The sequence below is a fragment of the Staurois parvus genome, unplaced genomic scaffold (assembly GCF_062004578.1).
Source record: "Staurois parvus isolate SC_StPar_1 unplaced genomic scaffold, SC_StPar_1.0 ptg000449l, whole genome shotgun sequence".
Classification (NCBI taxonomy): domain Eukaryota; kingdom Metazoa; phylum Chordata; class Amphibia; order Anura; family Ranidae; genus Staurois; species Staurois parvus.
The window spans coordinates 1194539-1213989 of NW_028318245.1; the positions used below are offsets into that span (position 1 = coordinate 1194539).

Consider the following 19451-nt stretch of genomic DNA (forward strand, 5'->3'; position numbering starts at 1 on the left):
TTCGGATCTGGAAGATTGTCCTCATTGCAGCGGCACACACAATTTTATTTTTGTTCAATACATTTTTTTTTTACTTCTAACAAGACTGCAGTAAAAAAATAAATCAGGAAATAGTAAAGGAAGAAATCTGATTGGTCTGGAAAATCAATTGTCTGGAGGAGTTATTAAAGTATTACAAACCCCAGAAGAGTAAAATCAATCTGTAGATACAGTAAAGCATTCCTGTTACTGTTAACTGTGGAAACTAAGGGGTTAATCCTCCACATTGTGTAGAAAAGGCGGTTTGATCCTGTCTTCTCTAAACCTCCTCTTCTTCCAGTGTCACCAATCCATCTGCTGATAGAGCAGAGCTCTAGGAGTCACTCTGCACATGCTCAGTTTAATGTGCATGGCTAGAGATGGCAGGGGCAATGAGAGCTGTCCACACAGAGGTCAGGGGTTCTGCATCCTCTTAGAGCAGAATGAAAACTCCTCCTACAAGCTTTAACCAGTGCTCTGCTGGACACTGATAGAAGTCACAAGACTGCTATATACTGCTGATGGGAAAAGGGATTTAGCCGTTTATATTTACTAAAATAATTACATTTCCATGTTCTGTGTACTGTGGGAGATGGGATATAGCAAATGCGGGGTCCGGGGAGAGCAGATATAGTGAATGTGGGGTCCGGGGAGAGTGGATATAGTGAATGCTGGGTCCGGGGAGAGCGGATATAGTGAATGCGAGGTCCGGGGAGAGCGGATATAGTGAATGCGGGGTCCGGGGACAGCGGATATAGCGAATGCGGGGTTCGGAGAGAGCGGATATAGTGAATACGGGGTTCGGGGAGAGCGGATATAGTGAATGCTGGGTCCGGGGAGAGCGGATATAGTGAATGCGGGGTCGGAGTAGAGCGGATATAGTGAATGCGGGGTCGGGGGAGAGCGGATATAGTGAATGCGGGGTCGGGGGAGACCGGATACAGTGAATGCGGGGTCCGGGGAGAGCAGATATAGTGAATGCGGGGTCAGGGGAGACCGGATACAGTGAATGCGGGGTCCAGGGAGAGCAGATATAGTGAATGCCGGGCCCGGAGAGAGCGGATATAGTGAATGCCGGGTCCGGGGAGAGCGGATACAGTGAATGCGGGGTCAGGGGAGAGCGGATACAGTGAAAGCCGGGTCCGGGGAGAGCGGATATAGTGAATGCCGGGTCCGGGGAGAGCGGATACAGTGAATACGGGTTCCGGGGAGACCGGATACAGTGAATGCGGGGTACGGGGAGAGCGGATATAGTGAATGCCGGGTCCGGGGAGAGCGGATACAGTGAATGCGGGGTCAGGGGAGAGCGGATACAGTGAATGCGGGGTCCGGGGTGACCGGATACAGTGAATGCAGGGTCCAGGGAGAGCGGATATAGTGAATGCCGGGTCCGGGGAGAGCGGATATAGTGAATGCCGGGTCCAGGGAGAGCGGATATAGTGAATGCGGGGTCAGGGGAGAGCGGATACAGTGAATGCGGGGTCCGGGGTGACCGGATACAGTGAATGCAGGGTCCAGGGAGAGCGGATATAGTGAATGCAGGGGCTGGGGTAACACTGTAACTTGTATACAATACACAGCATGTTCCATTATAACAAAGTATTGTAGAATAAAATCACAACACAGAAAATAAACTCGGATACAAAGGTACAATTTGGAACACCTTAACAATGACCACCATTTTATTCTCCAGGGCCTCCGCCCTCAGAAAATATATGTTTGGGGGTTTTAACTAATCCTTAGGCCCAAAATGTGCTTTTTAACGTGTGCAAAAAAAAACAAAAGCAAACACAGCTCTGGCAGTGAAGAGTTAATGTGGTCACACTCTAAATAGTAGAGCTCCCCCTAGCTGCAGCCTGGTAATAACACTGCTAGGAGGTCTGTCCATTTGGCTGCTACATACATTCCACCTTTAAATAAATGTCTCCCAACATTTAAGGGAGGGGGAGTCTCTTCTTAAAAAATTTGCATAGCAGTTCGCCTGGTGAATGTGCCCATGCACTTCTGCATGAAGGGGGGTAAACGAATGTTATTAAACAATTTGCTGTGCGGGTCGAATGTTTTCCATTGACTTAAAATGGAAACTGGCTGGGCAAGGGCAAGTATTTATTAAAAACTAGACCTCCAAGTCTCTACACCATCAGCCAATGACAGGTGAGGATGCCATTTTTATTCTCTTAGGTCTATCAATGGCTAAGCCGGTCCCACACTTCATCCACGTCTTTGGTGACCTCTGACCTCCTGATGAACTGTTCCTTCCATAATGAAGATCAGCCACGGAGTATATCTGAGGTGTATATCAGGGTGTGCTTCTTCCCCACGAGAGCTGGGATGTCCAGCAACATTCATCTAGAAGACATTTTCTGCACTCAAGGCACTTATACACCTCCAGGGTTTTGAGGGACCCCTGATGTCCGGGAAGACAGGACTTCAGTGAAGAACATTTCCCTCACTCAGGACAGGAAAGTGGCTTCTCTCCTGTGTGCAGTTTCTCATGTGCGTAAAGATGGTACTTATGTGAAAAACGTTTCCCGCACTCAGGACAGGCGTGCGGCTTCTCTCTCGTGTGCAATCTCCGATGTCTGTTAAGATTGGACTTCACGGAAAAACATTTCCCGCACTCAGAACAAGTATATGGCTTGTCGCCAGCATGCAATCTCCGATGTCTGGAAAGGTGTGACTTATCTGAAAAGCATTTCCCACACTCAGGACAGGAATACGGCTTTTCCCCCGTGTGAGACCTCTGATGTGTAACAAGTTCTGATTTTTGTAAAAAACATTTCCCGCACTCAGGGCAGGAATGCGGCCTTTCACCCGTGTGAGATCTCTGATGTCTGTAAAGACTGGACTTCCCTGAAAAACATTTCCCGCACTTAGGACAGGAGAATGGCTTCTCCCCCGTGTGAGACCTTTTATGTGTGACGAGGTCTGATTTTTCTACAAAACCTTTCCCACACTCAGAGCAGGAATATGGTTTCTCCCCCATGTGAGATCTCTGATGTCTGTAAAGATTGGACTTTTCTGGAAAACATTTCCCGCATTCAGGACAGGAATATGGCTTTACACTTGTGTGAGACCTCTGATGTCTATGAAGACTGGATTTCTGTGAAAAACATTTCCCGCACAAAGAACAGGAAAATGACTTCTCACCTCTGTGAGATCCCCGATGTCTGCAAAGATGAGACTTATCTGAAAAGCATTTTCCACACTCAGGACAGGAATACGGCTTTTCCCCTGTGTGAGACCTCAGATGCGTGGCAAGATCTACTTTATGTACATAACATTTCCCGCACTCAGAACAGGAATAAGGTTTCTCACCCGTGTGAGACCTTTGATGTATGATAAGATTGGACATATGTGAAAAACATTTCGCGCACTCAGAACAGAAATACGGTTTTTCCCCCGTGTGACACCTCTGATGTGCAGAAAGTAATGATTTTTGTACAAAACATTTCCCACAATCAGGACAGGAATATGGCTTTTCCCCCGTGTGAGACCTCTGATGTCTGACAAGTTGTGATTTTTGTGCAAAACATTTCCAGCACTCAGGGCAGGAAAATGGCTTCTCCCCCGTGTGAGATCTCTGATGTAAGAAAAGTTGAGAATTCCTTGAAAAACATTTCCCGCACTCAGGGCAGGAATGTGGCTTCTCACCTTTGTGAGATCGTTTATGCACATTAAGTTTGGATTTAGAATAGAAACATTTCTCGCACTCAGTACAGGAGAAGCTCTTCTCTGTTGAAAGGCCGGCCCGGTCCCGCACAGTCTGAGGTTCCTCAGGATACGAGGAATCCGATGGTCCATCTACACTGTGTGGTGCTGGATGGACATTGGAGAGAGCTGGATTTTCAGTGAGACAATCCTCGGAGGTTTTCCTCATCTCCCGGCCATGGACTGAAATACAAAGAGGATTACTAGACAGGAGCTGATTGTTTCCCCCAAACCAGGATTCCTCCCACACCAGGCAGCTTGTGTAGCAATTGTATGTACAATTGCTACAGATCCTCCATCTTGTGTCATTTTCACTCCAAATCAGCCCCTCTCCCTTTTTGTTGAATGGCATGTGGTCCATGTGTGTGGAGTTCAGGAATGCACAGCTGGATACCCTTCATGGTTGTAAACCCAATTAGCTTGCCCCATGGTGTCTGTCCGACTCTTGCTCTGAGCTGCTCGTAAAGCTATAAACCCGTCAGTCACTGGACTTGAAAGCATTCCGGAATAGCAGTAAAACCTGCATCCCATGTGAAACCACTTTTTCATACAATTTCATAACTTTTGGAAGGAAATATGTACAATAAAACAAAGCATATATTCAGACAGGTCAGTTTAATGCGAGTCACCTGATACCTTACACCCCTAGATTACGTCTACCCGAGAGCAGAAAGCGATATCTCTTTAACCGTCACAGGCAGATATGTCATATCTGATGTCTGGACATTCAGAATATCGTTCTGCATATTATCCTGCCAGTGGATAGGATGCTACATGTACCTATGGAAGGTTATTGACCCTGGTATAACTTGGGAGGGATTTTGGTCCTAGCTTGGGTCTCCACCTAAAACCCCCTCCCCAAATGAGGCAATTGGCCCTTGGCTTCAGAGACAACCCCCCCTGCTGGGGAACTAGAAAATAGGCTGTCAGGCCTGGGAGAAGAAGATGAAGAGATTCTCCCTTTTAACATCAGGAACCAACTTGGAAGAAAAGGCAACCCTTTTGTTCAGGACACTTGATCTGCTTAAACAAGGACTCTGGCAAGTACTCTACCTCCCTAAACTTCTTTCTGTTATTTCTCTGTTGTGTTATTACTCTCTGTATTTATATATACAATCGAAAGTTTGGGCACCCCAGCTAAAAATTTGTATTAATGTGCATAAAGAAGCCAAGGAAAGATGGAAAAATCTCCAAAAGGCATCAAATTACAGATTAGACATTCTTATAATATGTCAACAAAAGTTAGATTTTATTTCCATCATTTACACTTTCAAAATAACAGAAAACAAAAAAATGGCGTCTGCAAAAGTTTGGGCACCCTGCAGAGTTAATATCTTGTACTGCCCCCTTTGGCAAGTATCACAGCTTGTAAACGCTTTTTGTAGCCAGCCAAGAGTCTTTCAATTCTTGTTTGAGGTATCTTTGCCCATTTTTCCTTACAAAAGTCTTCCAGTTCTTTGAGATTTCTGGGCTGTCTGTCACGCACTGCTCTTTTAACCGTTTCAATACCGTGCAATTTTACACCTTCCTGCCCAGGCCATTTTTCAGGTTTCAGCGCTCTCACACTTTGAATGACAATTGCGCAGTCATACAACATTGTACCCAAACTAAAATTTTATCATTTTCTTCACACAACTAGAGCTTTCTTTTGGTGGTATTTAATCACCGCTGGGGTTTTTATTTTTTGCTAAATTAACAAAAAAAGACCAAAAATTTTGAAAAAAAAACACATTTTTCTTTGTTTCTGTTATAAAAGTTTACAAATAAATAATTGTTCTTCATAAATTTAGGCCGAGATGTATTCTGCTACATGTCTTTGGTGAAAATAACCCAAATTAGGATGTATTATTTAGTTTGTAGGAAAGTTATAGAGTTCACAAACTATGGTATAGATCTGAATATTGATCAATCCTGAAGTACTGACAGCCAATCTAATTTCTTGAGGTCCAAGAATGTCAGAATAGTACAGATATCCCCAAATGACCCCTTTTTGCTGAGTAGACAGTCGGACGTACTTCATAAGAGGCATGGCGAGTTTTTTGAAGTTGTATTTTTTTGTCATAATTTTTCCGAAAATGAAAAAATGAAAAATATTATTTTCACTATTTTTTTTTTTACATACTGTCACCAGTGCAGTACAGCGTCATCATATAACTGGCATGGCGGTGAACAGGGACACTGACTGGTGACAGTATGAAAAAAAAAAAAATTATATTTTTTTTTAATTTTTTTTTATTTTTTTATTATATTTAATTTTTTATTACATTTTTTTTTATTTTTTTTAAGATTTTTTTTCATATTTTACTATGACCAAAATAGTACAATGTTACCATAGTAACATTGTACTACTTTGGGGAAGTGATCAGTATTTTTTTTTTTTTTTTTACACAATTTGCTTATAGCAAAGAATTACTTTGCTATAAGCAAGCATTTAGCTGAATGAAATCGATTCATTCAGCTTTTTTTTTTTTTTTTTGTGCTTAGCTGTGATTTGGTCACAGCTAATCACATGACATGTGCATGTGATTAGCTGTGACCATTCACAGCTAGGCACTAGTATACAATGGATGGCATCATGAATGAAGCCATCCATTGTATACAACTGTCATGTGACCTGCTGTGATTGGTCGCGGCAGGTCACATGGTACCGGCAACGGGAGCCGGTACTCGGATCTGTCATCGGCCGTGTCCGAGGTGCACGGGCGGTGACAGATCCCGCTGCTGCGCCGCTCTGCAATAGCGCAAACGGCGCATGTGCGGGAGCACGCCAAATGGCGTGGACCCGGAAAGCTGCAGCGCTTTTCAAGCCGCCAAACGGCTATTGGCCGGGCGGCTAATGGTTAAGGTCTATCCATAGATTTTCAATTATGTTGAGGTCAGGAGATTGTGAAGGCCATGGCAAAACCTTCAGTTTACGCCTCTTGATGTAATCCCCCGTGGATTTCGAGGTGTGTTTAGGATCATTATCCATTTGTAGAAGCCATCCTCTCTTTAACTTCAGCTTTTTCACAGATGGCATCAAGTTACCATCCAAAATTTGCTGAAATTTTATTGAATCCATTTTTCCTTCTACTCGTGAGATGTTCCCTGTGCCACTGGCTGCAACACAACCCCAAAGCATGATTGATTCAACTCCATGCTTAACAGTTGGACAGAGGTTCTTTTCATTAAATTCTGTGCCCCTTCTTCTCCAAACGTACCTTTGCTCATTCCGGACAAAAAGTTCAATTTTAACCTCATCGGTCCACAGAACTTGTTTCCAAAATGCATCAGGCTTGTCTATATGTTCATTTGCAAAGTTCAAACGATGATTTTTGTGGTGAGGACGTAGAAGAGGTTTTCTTCTGATGACTCTTCCATGAAGACCATATTTGTACAAGTATCTCTTTATAGTGGAATAGTGTACCACAACTCCAGTGTCTGCCAGATCTTTCTGGAGGGATCGTGCAGTCAAACGTGGGTTTTGAATTGTTTTTCTCACAATCCTGCGAGCTGTTCTGTCTGATATTTTTCTTGGTCTTCCAGATCTTGCTTTAACTTCCACTGTTCCTGATGACTGCCATTTCTTAATTACATTCCGAACAGAGGATATTGACATCTGAAAACGCTTTGCTATCTTCTTATAGCCTTCTCCAGCTTTGTGAGCGTCAACTATTTTCAGTTTCAGTTTTCTAGACAACTGCTTAGAAGAACCCATGGTGCTGATTGTTGGGGCAAGGTCAGATGAGTCTGGGCATTTAAAACCTTTGAGATTGACATCACCTGGTCTTCCCAGACGATGATTGAGAACAATCCATGACACTGGCAGGTCTCAGCTTGGCAAAGGGGGCAGTGCATGCTATAAATTCTGCAGGGTGCCCAAACTTTTGCAGATGCCATTTTTTTGTTTTATGTTATTTTGAAAGTGTAAATGATGTAAATAAAATCTAACTTTTGTTGATATATTATAAGAATGTCTAATCTGTAATTTGATGCCTTTTGGAGATTTTTCCATCTTTCCTTGGCTTCTTTATGCACATTAATACAAATTTTTAGCTGGGGTGCCCAAACCTTCGATCCCCACTGTATATATTGGTTACATCTTTTCTGTAAATATTTTTATTGCACCATGTTGACCCTTTTTAGTAATAAATCCTATTTTCTGAAAGGCATTGAACTGTTTCTAAAGCTCTTTAGTGCAAACTAAGAATCCCTGTCTCTGAAGAGCGCTACTGTGTGTTTTAAACTTCTGCATACATCTGCCTGCGGTGACAGTGGTATACAGACAATTATTCCAACATCATAGTGTTACTGCTAATATTGCCGAGTTTCCTCCTACTCTGTACAAAAAGGCGGTGGTGGCAGTGTGAAGGGTTAATTGCGTAATTAACCTGACCCAGTAACAATCGCTCTCAGGCTGCAGGTACATAGATTGTGGTCCAGTGAGCTGGAAAATCTTTGTGCAGGGTGCAGCTGAGCGTGGCATTGTTACACACGTGACAGCGCGGTCTGAGATCAGCTGGTCCTTCGGTCACAAGTTGGTGAGAAGAGCTGGGGGTCTAACGCCGCGCCCGTCAGAGCTTGGTCTCTGAGGAGCTTACAATTCCACCCTCAAGGGAACTAAGAAATGGCTCTTCTGATCTCCTACCAGGTCATTTCCTTATTCATGGACCTTAGTCAGAGAGTGAGGAAACAACCAGAACTGTCTTTTATAGGAGGGACAGTGAGGAGGGGATTATAGGACGAGGGTCCCCACCCCCTCTATCACTCATCTTCCCAACACAAGAAGTACTTCTTCCTTATTTCTGCACTTCCTTATTTAGTCCATGATTTAGTCATGAAGAACAACGGGGCCGAGCCCCACCAGAGGTCAGAGAGTGAGGATGGGGGGAGAACAACCAAGATGAAGACTGGACTGATCCTGAAGACCACCAGCATTGGGGTATTGTCTCCTCCCTCATTATCACTTCCTGATTTAGTCATGAATAACAGTGGGACTGAGCACCACCAGAGGTCACTGAGTGACTACATAACGTTCAGTATAGATGATATAGTGTAGGAATCAGAACTCGTGATGTTCAGCCATCAGTGGTCGAGCAACACCTTTGGCGGAAATCAACATATTACTACCAGCTGAACCCCAGAATCTCCATAAATCCAGTTTAGATACATAAATTGTGTCTGCAGCACAGAAAAGGAAGATTATCCAAGAGAAATCTAGGAATACATGACGGGGAACACAGCTCAGGAAAGTGACCAGGGTATTACAGGCTGATATCACCCAGCCCCCGCCCTACTCTGCACCAATCAGTGAGCAGTATGGGAGGAGGAATGGATTTAGTGTTGATGACCCACCTGTGCTGATCTCTGTAGGAGTGTCCTCCTCTATAAATGTCCCCGTTATTCCATCCTCCTCCATAGACTGCTGATCATCCCTCACATACGCCTCTTCTTCTTCGCCCTCAACTGTAGAAACTCTCAGGTTTCCACTCTGAATATAGAATACAAATGACATCAATGGTAACAATGCAGATAATGTACAGATCCTAATGATACTATCAGTGGTTGTTCCTCATCTACCTGATGATGGTGAGGGATGGTGTGACCTTCCTGTGTGGAATCCCGGGAATACAGAGGAGGGGGACATCTCACTGGTGGGTTCATATTACTGGATCCATCAACCAGATGATGGTGAGGGATGGTGGGATCTTCCTGTGTGGAATCCCAGGAATACAGAGAATGGGGACATCTCTCTGGTGGGTTCCCATGACTGGATCCATCTGTAGGAAACACACACACTGACTGAATCCATTGTTTCTATGTGTTTATCAGATGATGGGGGATCTAGGTGGATCCTCCGTACTGCTCTCTCCTTTCCAATAAAGTCTCCTCTTACCCGGTGATGTGAGGGGCGGCTGATTGTCCATCATGACGTCCTTGTAGAGGTCCTTGTGTCCTTCTAAATACTCCCACTCCTCCATGGAGAAATAGACAGTGACATCCTGACACCTTATAGGAACCTGACACACACAATGATACAGTCACCATCCAGACACATCCCTTGTCTGTTACTGGAGAATGTCCCAGAATTCCCGGCACAGCTCACCTCTCCTGTCAGTAGCTCAGTGATCTTCTGGGTGACTTCTAGAATCTTCTGCATGTTGTGTCTCTCAGGTTTTAAAGAGTCACATGGAGGCACTGTGATGGTCATATGATCACCTGACTTCAGAAGAGGAAATCTCTGTATTGAGGAACCAATAGGAACAGCATGTTAGAATCCCAGAATCCTCCTCACCTCTCCGGTCAGGTCTGGGTTTTATTAATAGAGACAAGAGTGATGTCATGTGACCTCCCAGAATCCTCCTCACCTCTCCGGTCAGCAGGTAGATGATCTCCAGGGTGAGGTTTAGTATCTTCTCAGTCATGTGACTCCAGTCCTCCTCCATCCTCATTGGTGCCATCATTTGATCTATTCAGGTCTCCTTGTAGACGGATAACTTTGGGAAATGACAGTAAGAATGATTTGGATGGTATCGCGGTCACACAATAATAGGATGTGGATGTGAGGGGGGAATAGGAGGGTTGCTGGACATTTAAGAACTACTGACCCCATGTGAACACATTTAGTGTGACCCTGAAAGGGTTCATCTGGGTTCCCACACTGTATATGAGTGTATAATCATCTGCTGGTGATAAAAGATGTCACATTGACTATGGAGGAAGAGGACGGACGTGACTATGGAGGAAAATGAAGGACGTAACTATGGAGAAAGAAGACGGACGTGACTATGGAGGAAGAGGACGGACGTTGGCGATGGAGGACGAGGACGGACGTTGGCGATGGAGGAAGAGGACGAACGTTGGCGATGGAGGAAGAGGACGGACGTTGGCGATGGAGGAAGAGGACGGACATACGTGGTGATGGAAGAAGAGGGCAGACGTGGCAATGGAGGAAGAGGGCGGACGTGTCTGTGGAGGAAGAGGACGGACGTGTCTGTGGAGGAAGAGGACGGACGTGTCTCTGGAGGAAGAGGGCGGACGTGTCTGTGGAGGAAGAGGAAAGACGTGACTATGGAGGAAGGACGTGACTATGGAGGAAGAGGAAGGACGTGACTATGGAGGAAGAGGACGGACGTGACGATGGAGGAAGAGGACAGACGTGGCGATGGAGGAAGAGGACGGACGTGGCGATGGAGGAAGAGGACGGACGTGGCGATGGAGGAAGAGGACGGACGTGGCGATGGAGGAAGAGGACGGACGTTGGCGATGGAGGAAGAGGACGGACGTTGGCAATGGAGGAAGAGGACGGATGTTGGCGATGGAGGAAGAGGGCGGACGTGTCTCTGGAGGAAGAGGGCGGACGTGTCTGTGGAGGAAGAGGAAAGACGTGACTATGGAGGAAGGACGTGACTATGGAGGAAGAGGAAGGACGTGACTATGGAGGAAGAGGACGGACGTGACGATGGAGGAAGAGGACGGACGTGGCGATGGAGGAAGAGGACGGACGTGGCGATGGAGGAAGAGGACGGACGTGGCGATGGAGGAAGAGGACGGACGTGGCGATGGAGGAAGAGGACGGACGTGGCGATGGAGGAAGAGGACGGACGTGGCGATGGAGGAAGAGGACGGACGTTGGCGATGGAGGAAGAGGACGGACGTTGGCAATGGAGGAAGAGGACGGATGTTGGCGATGAAGAGGACGGATGTTGGCGATGAAGAGGACGGACGTTGGCGATGGAGGAAGAGGACGGACGTGACGGTGGAGGAAGAGGACGGACGTGACGGTGGAGGAAGAGGACGGCCGTGACGGTGGAGGACGGGCGTGACGGTGGAGGAAGAGGACGGGAGTGACGGTGCAGGAAGAGGACGGACGTGACTATGGAAGAAGAGGACGGACAAGGTGAAGGAGGAAGAGGATGGACAAGGCGATGGAGGAAGAGGGCGGACAAGGCGATGGAGGAAGAGGACAGATGTGACCATGGAGGAAGAGGGTGGACATGACGGGGGGCAGGGGTTATTGGGTGTAAATAGAAAATAAGATCTTATTACCTCCTCTGCTGCCAGTCCCAACAATGTCTTCTCTCTACTTTGCCACATGGACTTCCTGCCTGTATCTGACACTTTCTGTCTACCATAGAGACTTCTTATCCGGGTAGAAGTGAGATCACTGCCTTGTGGAGCTCAGAGGAACTACAGCACCGAGAACCGTCTGGTAGTGTGACCCCGGCTTGTGCTGTGTGTGTATGGAATGTATATCCTCATAGAGGGGTCACCTCCACTCCCACCAAGGGGGAGATAAATATACGACTGCCTATTCCATTGTCTTCTTACTCTTTAAAAAGACATCCCCTGTACTCCAATTGTTTGAAGTAAAATTGCATTGGCATCAACTTCAGTGTCTCATTGAAGAGTTAAGCTTCCTGTGGATGGTGCCAAGGCTGGTCACTACACTGTCAAGACAGACCGGGTCTTGCCTGTGGTTGGTGCCAAGGCAGGTCACTACACTGTCCAGACAGACCGGGTTTTGCCTGTGGATGGTGCCAAGGCTGGTCACTACACTGTCCAGACAGACCGGGTCTAAGAAGGTATGTCAATCCATTAAGCAGCATTTGAAACACAACAGGTGGGGATAGCATTGAAATCACTACCCAAATATGGCCGCTCAGAGAGCTGTCATTCAGCTAGTGGTACCATTGTGTGCTATGGACCCCATACTCACTTTACGTATGGGGGTGGTAACTGAGGACCCCTTTGTAGGGGTTATGAAAAAAAGGCCCTGCCCACATCCACATGGAGACAGGGTGTTGAGCCAGGGGGATCCATCCTGGCAAGGCACTCCCCAATGTTGATGGCATTTGATCAATATGGTTCAGGAGGTGGGGGGCATGCACCATGTTCACTGAGTTGTATATGGTAAGCTCTGCCACGAGACTACAAGATCCAGCACACTTGAAGGCAGGAGGGGTCAGATAAATAGAAATCCTGGGAAGGCACGGGGCCGAGGGGAGAGACTTCAGAGTGTACAATCAGACGATTCTGCTGGAGAGAGCAGGAAGATTGAACGGACGGCCAAGGACTGTACTTCTGCCTGGGTGTCAGTGTCGGCTGGTACCAGAAGACAGAGGACAGTTGGACTCACCAGGCCATACTAGACCCCACACCCACGTGTATGTGTATACTCAAGTCCCGCATTGAGGCCTTCTATCAAAGCTGCTTGGGGAACCAGATATAGGATATACTCCTGACCATTGCATTCTGGACTATATATGACATATTCCTGACTACAGTACTCTGTATCTTGGGTTTTATAGGACATACTCCTGAGTAATCCACTCTGATATACTCCTGACCAGTGCTCTCTGTTCCCTGGGCTGTATATGATATACTCCTGACCACTGCACTCTGTACCCTGGTCTGTATATCATATACTCCTGACCACTGCACTCTGTACCCTGGGCTGTATATCATATACCCCTGCTCTCTGTACCCTGGTCTGTATATCATATACTCCTGACCACTGCACTCTGTACCCTGGTCTGTATATGATATACTCCTGACCCCTGGTCTGTATATGATATACCCCTGCACTCTGTACCCTAGGCTGTATACGATATACCCCTGACCACAGCACTCGGCACCCTGGGCTGTATATGATATACCCCTGACCAGAGCACTCTGTACCCTGGGCTGTATGTGATATACTCCTGACCACCACTCTCTGTACCCTGGGCTGTATATGATATACTCCTGACCACCGCTCTGTACCCTGGGCTGTATATGACATACTCCTGACCCCTGCACTCTGTACCTTGGTCTGTATATGATATACTCCTGACCCTTGCACTCTGTACCCTGGTCTGTATATGATATACTCCTGAGCCCTGCACTCTGGACCATTATTTTCAGGTAACATCTTGTAGACTGTCACCCGTGACCGATGTTTGGATATAGAAGATTGTGGTCATGGCGCCAGCACACGTTATTTATTCATTTTTTTCCATTCAGTCAACTTTTTATTACAATGTTAATTTTGTGTGCAATACAATACACAGTGCTACAATATCATCACCGAGAATCCCAACGTAGAAAAAGCAGAAAATAAACCCGGATATTTGTGTGCGAGGAACACCTTGACAACGACCGCCATTTAATTCTCCTGCGTCTGCGCTTTCAGAAAATAGATGTGGGAGGGGTTTAACTAATCTTCAGTCCCAAAATGTGACCTTTCACATGTATGCTAAGCAGCTCTGGCAGTGAAAGAGTTAATGTGAGTCAGATGGGATCGCTCTGCCGCGGTCCCCCTCTAACCGTTAGAGCTCCCCCTGGCTGCAGCCTGGTAATAACACGGCTAGGTCTATAGATTTATCGGCCACATACTACCCATCTGATATTTTAGGGATCTATTACAAAAAAAAGAAATTTGCACAGCAATCTAGCCGACGCCTACAATGCTCCTAGGGGGAGGAGTATGATTCTAGGTACTAGTATGATGACGGCAAAAAAGTGCCCGGCGGGCAGGAAGAGGATGAAAGTGCCAGTATTGAAGGGGTTAACTAATCTTCAGGCCCAAAATGTGATGGGTTAAGCAGCTCTGGCAGTGAAAGGGTTAATGTGAGCTAGATGGGATCGCTCTCCCTTTGTCCCTCTCTAACCATTAGATCTCCCCCTGGCTGCAGCCTGGTAATAACACGGCTAGGAGGTCTATAGATTTATCGGCCACATACTACCCATCGGATATTTTAGGGATGTTAAAAAAAAAAAATTTGTACAGCAATCCAGCTGACGCCTACTATGCTCCTAGGGGGCGGAGTTCAGATTCCAGGTACTAGTATGAGGACGGCAATGAAAGGGTCCACTTACAGACAAGTCATTGGACCAGCATTCGCCCAGCCATAACCAGGGGTGGACTGACAACTCATGGGGCCCCTGGGCAATAGAGGATCATGGGGCCCGTGTCCTTGCCCAACCTCAAAAAAGCCTATGAAAAAGGTACCAGGGGCATCTCATGGGGCCCCCTACTGACCCCAGGCAGTGCCCGAGTTTCCAAATGGTCAGTCCGCCCCTGGCCATAACAAATTCTGCCAGTATTTAACCACTTACCAACCGCAGATAGCCGAATGACAGCTTCACTGCGGCCGGCCAGTTCTAGGAGGGCGTCATATGACGCTCTCCGTGATTGCTGTGTCCTGCGGACACAGCTGATCACGTGATGTGGTAAAAGGCCAATCACAGTGGCCTTTTACCACGTGATCAGCCATGTCCAATGACACACTGATCACAGGGAAATGCAGTTGCCAGTTATTGGCTGCACTTTCCTCATGCTGTCACAGCGGGAGGAAAGTACTGCCGAGAACCAGCAGCTGTCAGAGGAGGGATTGGCACCGATCATCAGGGCACTGATGATCAGTGCCCTAATGATCAGTGCCCAGCAGTGCCACCAGTCACTGCCCAGCAGTGCCACTAACAAGAACCCAGTAGTGCCACCCACAAGTGCCCAGCAGTGCTGCCCACCTGTACCCATCAGTGCCGCCAGTCAGTGCCCACCAGTGCCACCCACAAGTGCCCAACAGTGCTGTCAGTCAGTGCCCAGCAGTGCCGCCTATCAGTACCCATCAGTGGCGCCCACAAGTGCCCACCAGTGCCGCCCAACAGTGCCCATCATTGCCACCCATCAGTGCTGTCAGTCAGTGCCCAGCAGTGCCGCCTATCAGTACCCATCAGTGCTGCCCACAAGTGCCCAGCAGTACCGCCCACAAGTGCCCAGCAGTGCCGCCTACCTGTGCCGACCACAAGTGCACAGCAGTGCCGCCCACCTGTGCCTATCAGTGCCACCCATCAGTGCTGTCAGTCAGTGCCCAGCAGTGCCGCATATCAGTACCCATCAGTGCTGCCTAGCAGTGTGCCTATCAGTACCTATCAGTGCCGCTTATCAGTGCTGCCTATCAGTACCCATCAGTGCCACCTCTCAGTGCAGCCTCATCAACACACATCAGTGGAGAAAAATTACCTGTTTGCAAAATTTTATAATAGAAACAAAGAAAAACTTTTTTTTTCAAATTTTTTGCTTTTTTTGTTTATAGCACAAAAAAATAAAACACCCAGCGGGGAGTAAATACCACCAAAAGAAAGTTGTATTTGTGTGAAAAAAATGCTAAAAATGTCATCTTGGTACAGTGTTGCATGTCCGCGCAATTGTCATTTAAAGTGAAAGCTGAAAATTGGCCTGGGCAGGAAGGGGGTATAAGTTAAATCTACTCCATGATTTCCTATGATCACCAGTTCCATCTACTGGCCACAAGGCGGAATTAGCACTGCAATACTGCCACTAGATGGAGCTGATATTCATAGGAAATCACCGCATTAAATGAAATACGGTCAATAATCATCATTACCAATGAATGCGTGTCACACGCCAGCGAAATTCATCTAGAAGACATTTCTTTTTTCTATTTCTATTTTCTTCTTAAGGCACGAATACACCTCGAGGGTTGTGTGGGACCCCTGCTGTACAGGAAGACAAGACTTCGATCAGGAATATTTGCCTTACTCAGGCCAGAAAAATGACTTCTCCTCCATGCGACATCTCTGATGCCTGCGAAGATAGGCCTTCCTTGAAAAACATTTCCCACACTCAGGACAGGAATGTGGTTTCTCACCCGTGTGCAAAATCTGATGTTTGTGAAGAGAAGACTTGTCCGAAAAACATTTCTCGCACTCAGGACAGGAAAATGGCTTCTCCCCCGTGTGAGACCTCTGATGGATGACAAGTACTGATTGTTTTACAAAACATTTCCCACACTCAGAACAGGAATATAGCTTCTCCCCCGTGTGCAGTCTCTGATGATAACGAAGGGTGGACTTCTCTAAAAAACATTTCCCGCACTCTGAACAGCAAAAAGGCTTCTCCCCCGTGTGAGACCTTTGATGTGTGACAAGACGCGATTTATTTAAAAAACATTTCCCGCACTCAGGACAGGAATATGGCTTTTCCCCCGTGTGAGACCTCTGATGTATGGAAAGGTGTGACTTTGTTGAAACACATTTCCCGCACTCAGGGCAGGAATACAACTCTTTGTGAGATGACCATTGATGAGAGACAAGATCTGATTTCTGTAGAAAATATTTCCCGCACTCAGCACAGGAATACTGTTTCTCCACCATGTGAGACCTCTTATGTACAGAAAGATATGACTTTGAGGTAAAACATTTCCTGCACACAGGACAAGAATATGGCTTCTCGCCCGTGTGAGATTTCTGATGACTGTCAAGATGGCCTTTCCTTGAAAAACATTTCCCGCACTCTTGGCAGGAATACGGCCTTTCACCCGTGTGAGTTATTTGATGTGTAACAAGATATGATTTTTGTACAAAACGTTTTCCGCACTCAGAACAGGAGTGCAGATCTTCTCCCGTGTGTAATCTCTGATGGTTATTGAAATAGGATTTCATGGAAAAACATTTCCCGAACTCAGGACAGGAATATGGCTTCTCACCTGTGTGCAATATCTGATGTGTGGAAAGTATAGACTTGCTTGAAAAACCTTTCCCGCACTCAGGGCAGAAATGTGGCCTCTCACCTGTGTGGGTTCTTTTATGCACCTGAAGTTGGAATTTAAAATGGAAACATTTCCTGCACTCAGGACAGGAATACGGCTTCTCCCCTGTGTGAGATTTTTGATGTTTTTTAAGGTAGGACTTTTGAGAAAAACATTTCCTGCACTCAGGGCAGGTATGCGGCTTCTCACCCGTGTGAAGTCTTTTATGTACATTAAAACTGGATTTAAAACAGAAACATTTCCCACACTCAGGGCAGGAGAACCTCTTCTCTGTTGGAAGGCCGGCCCGGTCCCGCACATTCGGAGGTTCCTCAGGATACGAGGAATCCGATGGTCCATCTACACTGGGAGGTGCCAGGTGGACATTGGAGGGAGCCGGGTTTTCTCCTGGACTATACTGTGTGATGTCGTCATCTTCTACTTTCCAGTCTGGAGACAAAGTGAGACAATCCTCTGAGGTTTTCCTCATCTCCCGGCCATGGACTAAAATACAAAGACAAAGAGGATTACTAGACAGGAGCTGATTGGTTCCCCCAAACCAGGACTCCACCCACATCAGGCAGCTTGGTCTCTGAGGAGCTTCCAATTCCACCCTCAAGGGAACTAGGAAATGGCTCCTCTGATCTCCTACCAGGTCATTTGTTTCCTATATTTTTGGGTGATGCTACACTGACTTATATATTTTGTATCATTTGGTAGGTGGAGGGGCGGGGGATCCCCTAATGACCCACCTGTGCTGATCTCTGTAGGAGTGTCCTCCTCTATAAATGCCCCCGTTATTCCATCCTCCTCCATAGACTGCTGATCATCCCTCACATACGCCCCTTCTTCTTCTGACTTCACCTCAACTTTTAGATGTCTCAGATCTTCACCCTAAACCAAGAAAATGTGAGAAACATAAAACTTAAGATGTAATATTGTGACATATGTAAAAAAGATCCAAACATCATCTCCCCCAGTCCATATCCCAGATATTCCGTTCAACCAACCTTGTAATGGTGAGGGATGGTGTGATCTTCCTGTGTGGAATCCCAGGAATACAGAGGATCTCCCCTTCCCATAGACTGCCGAGCTCCACTCACCAATGTGTCGTCTTCTTCTTCCTCTTTAATCTCAACTTTGATGTCTTTCAGTTCCTCGTCCTAAACCCCAAAGATGATAGAATATATGTGTAAAACAGAACAAGAGATCACATGGAAGAATGTCCTCTCATAGCTTAGATATCTTTTCTAGTTCCTTAGTCCCACCTACCTGATGATGGTGGGGGATGGTGGGACCTTCCTGTGTGGAATCCTGGGAATACAGAGGATGGGGAGATCTCTCTGGTGGGTTCCCATGACTGGATCCATCTACCTGATGATGGTGAGGGATGGTGTGAACTTCCTGTGTGGAATCCCGAGAATACAGAGGATCTCCCCCTCCTATAGACTGCTGAGCTTCACTCACCATTGTGTCTTCTTCCTCCTCCTTAATCTCAACTTTGATGTCTTTCAATTCCTCGTCCTAAACACCAAAGATGATAGGATATATGTGTAAAACAGAACAAGAGATCACATGAAAGAATGTCCTCTCATAGCTTTGATATCTGTTCTAGTTCCATCTACCTGATGATGGTGAGGGATGGTGTGATCTTCCTGTGTTGAATCCCAGGAATACAGAGGATGGGGACATCTCTCTGGTGGGTTCCCATGACTGGATCCACCTACCTGATGATGGTGAAGGATGGTGGGACCTCCCTGTGTGGAATCCCGGGAATACAGAGGACAGAGACATCTCTCTGGTGGGTTCACATGACTGGATCCACCTACCTGATGATGGTGAGGGATGGTGGGACCTCCCTGTGTGGAATCCTGGGAATACAGAGGACGGGGACATGTCTCTGGTGGGTTCCCATGACTGGATCCATCTGTAGGAAACACACACACTGACTGAATCCATTGTTTCTATGTGTTTATCAGATGATGGGGGATCTAGGTGGACCCTCAGTACTGCTCTCTCCTTTACAATAAAGTCTCCTCTTACCCGGTGATGTGAGGGGCGGCTGATTGTCCATCATGACGTCCTTGTAGAGGTCCTTGTGTCCTTCTAAATACTCCCACTCCTCCATGGAGAAATAGACAGTGACATCCTGACACCTTATAGGAACCTGACACACACAATGATACAGTCACCATCCAGACACATCCC

General features: G+C 46.6%; 2 protein-coding genes across 3 annotated transcripts in view; both read right to left on the reverse strand.

Annotated features, from left to right (window-relative positions):
• LOC149453245 (uncharacterized) overlaps window positions 1-19451 on the reverse strand; it is a 42448-nt gene that overhangs the window by 14957 nt on the left and 8040 nt on the right. The window lies entirely within an intron of this gene.
• On the reverse strand, window positions 1667-19422 carry LOC149453246 (uncharacterized). The gene is given in 12 exon segments (XM_089688588.1): window positions 1667-3912; window positions 9064-9199; window positions 9289-9483; window positions 9552-9728; window positions 9815-9949; window positions 10077-10177; window positions 16254-17747; window positions 17996-18137; window positions 18254-18406; window positions 18516-18767; window positions 19073-19170; window positions 19287-19422. Coding segments are annotated over 12 exon segments (4563 nt in total). The 5' UTR covers window positions 19372-19422; the 3' UTR covers window positions 1667-2317.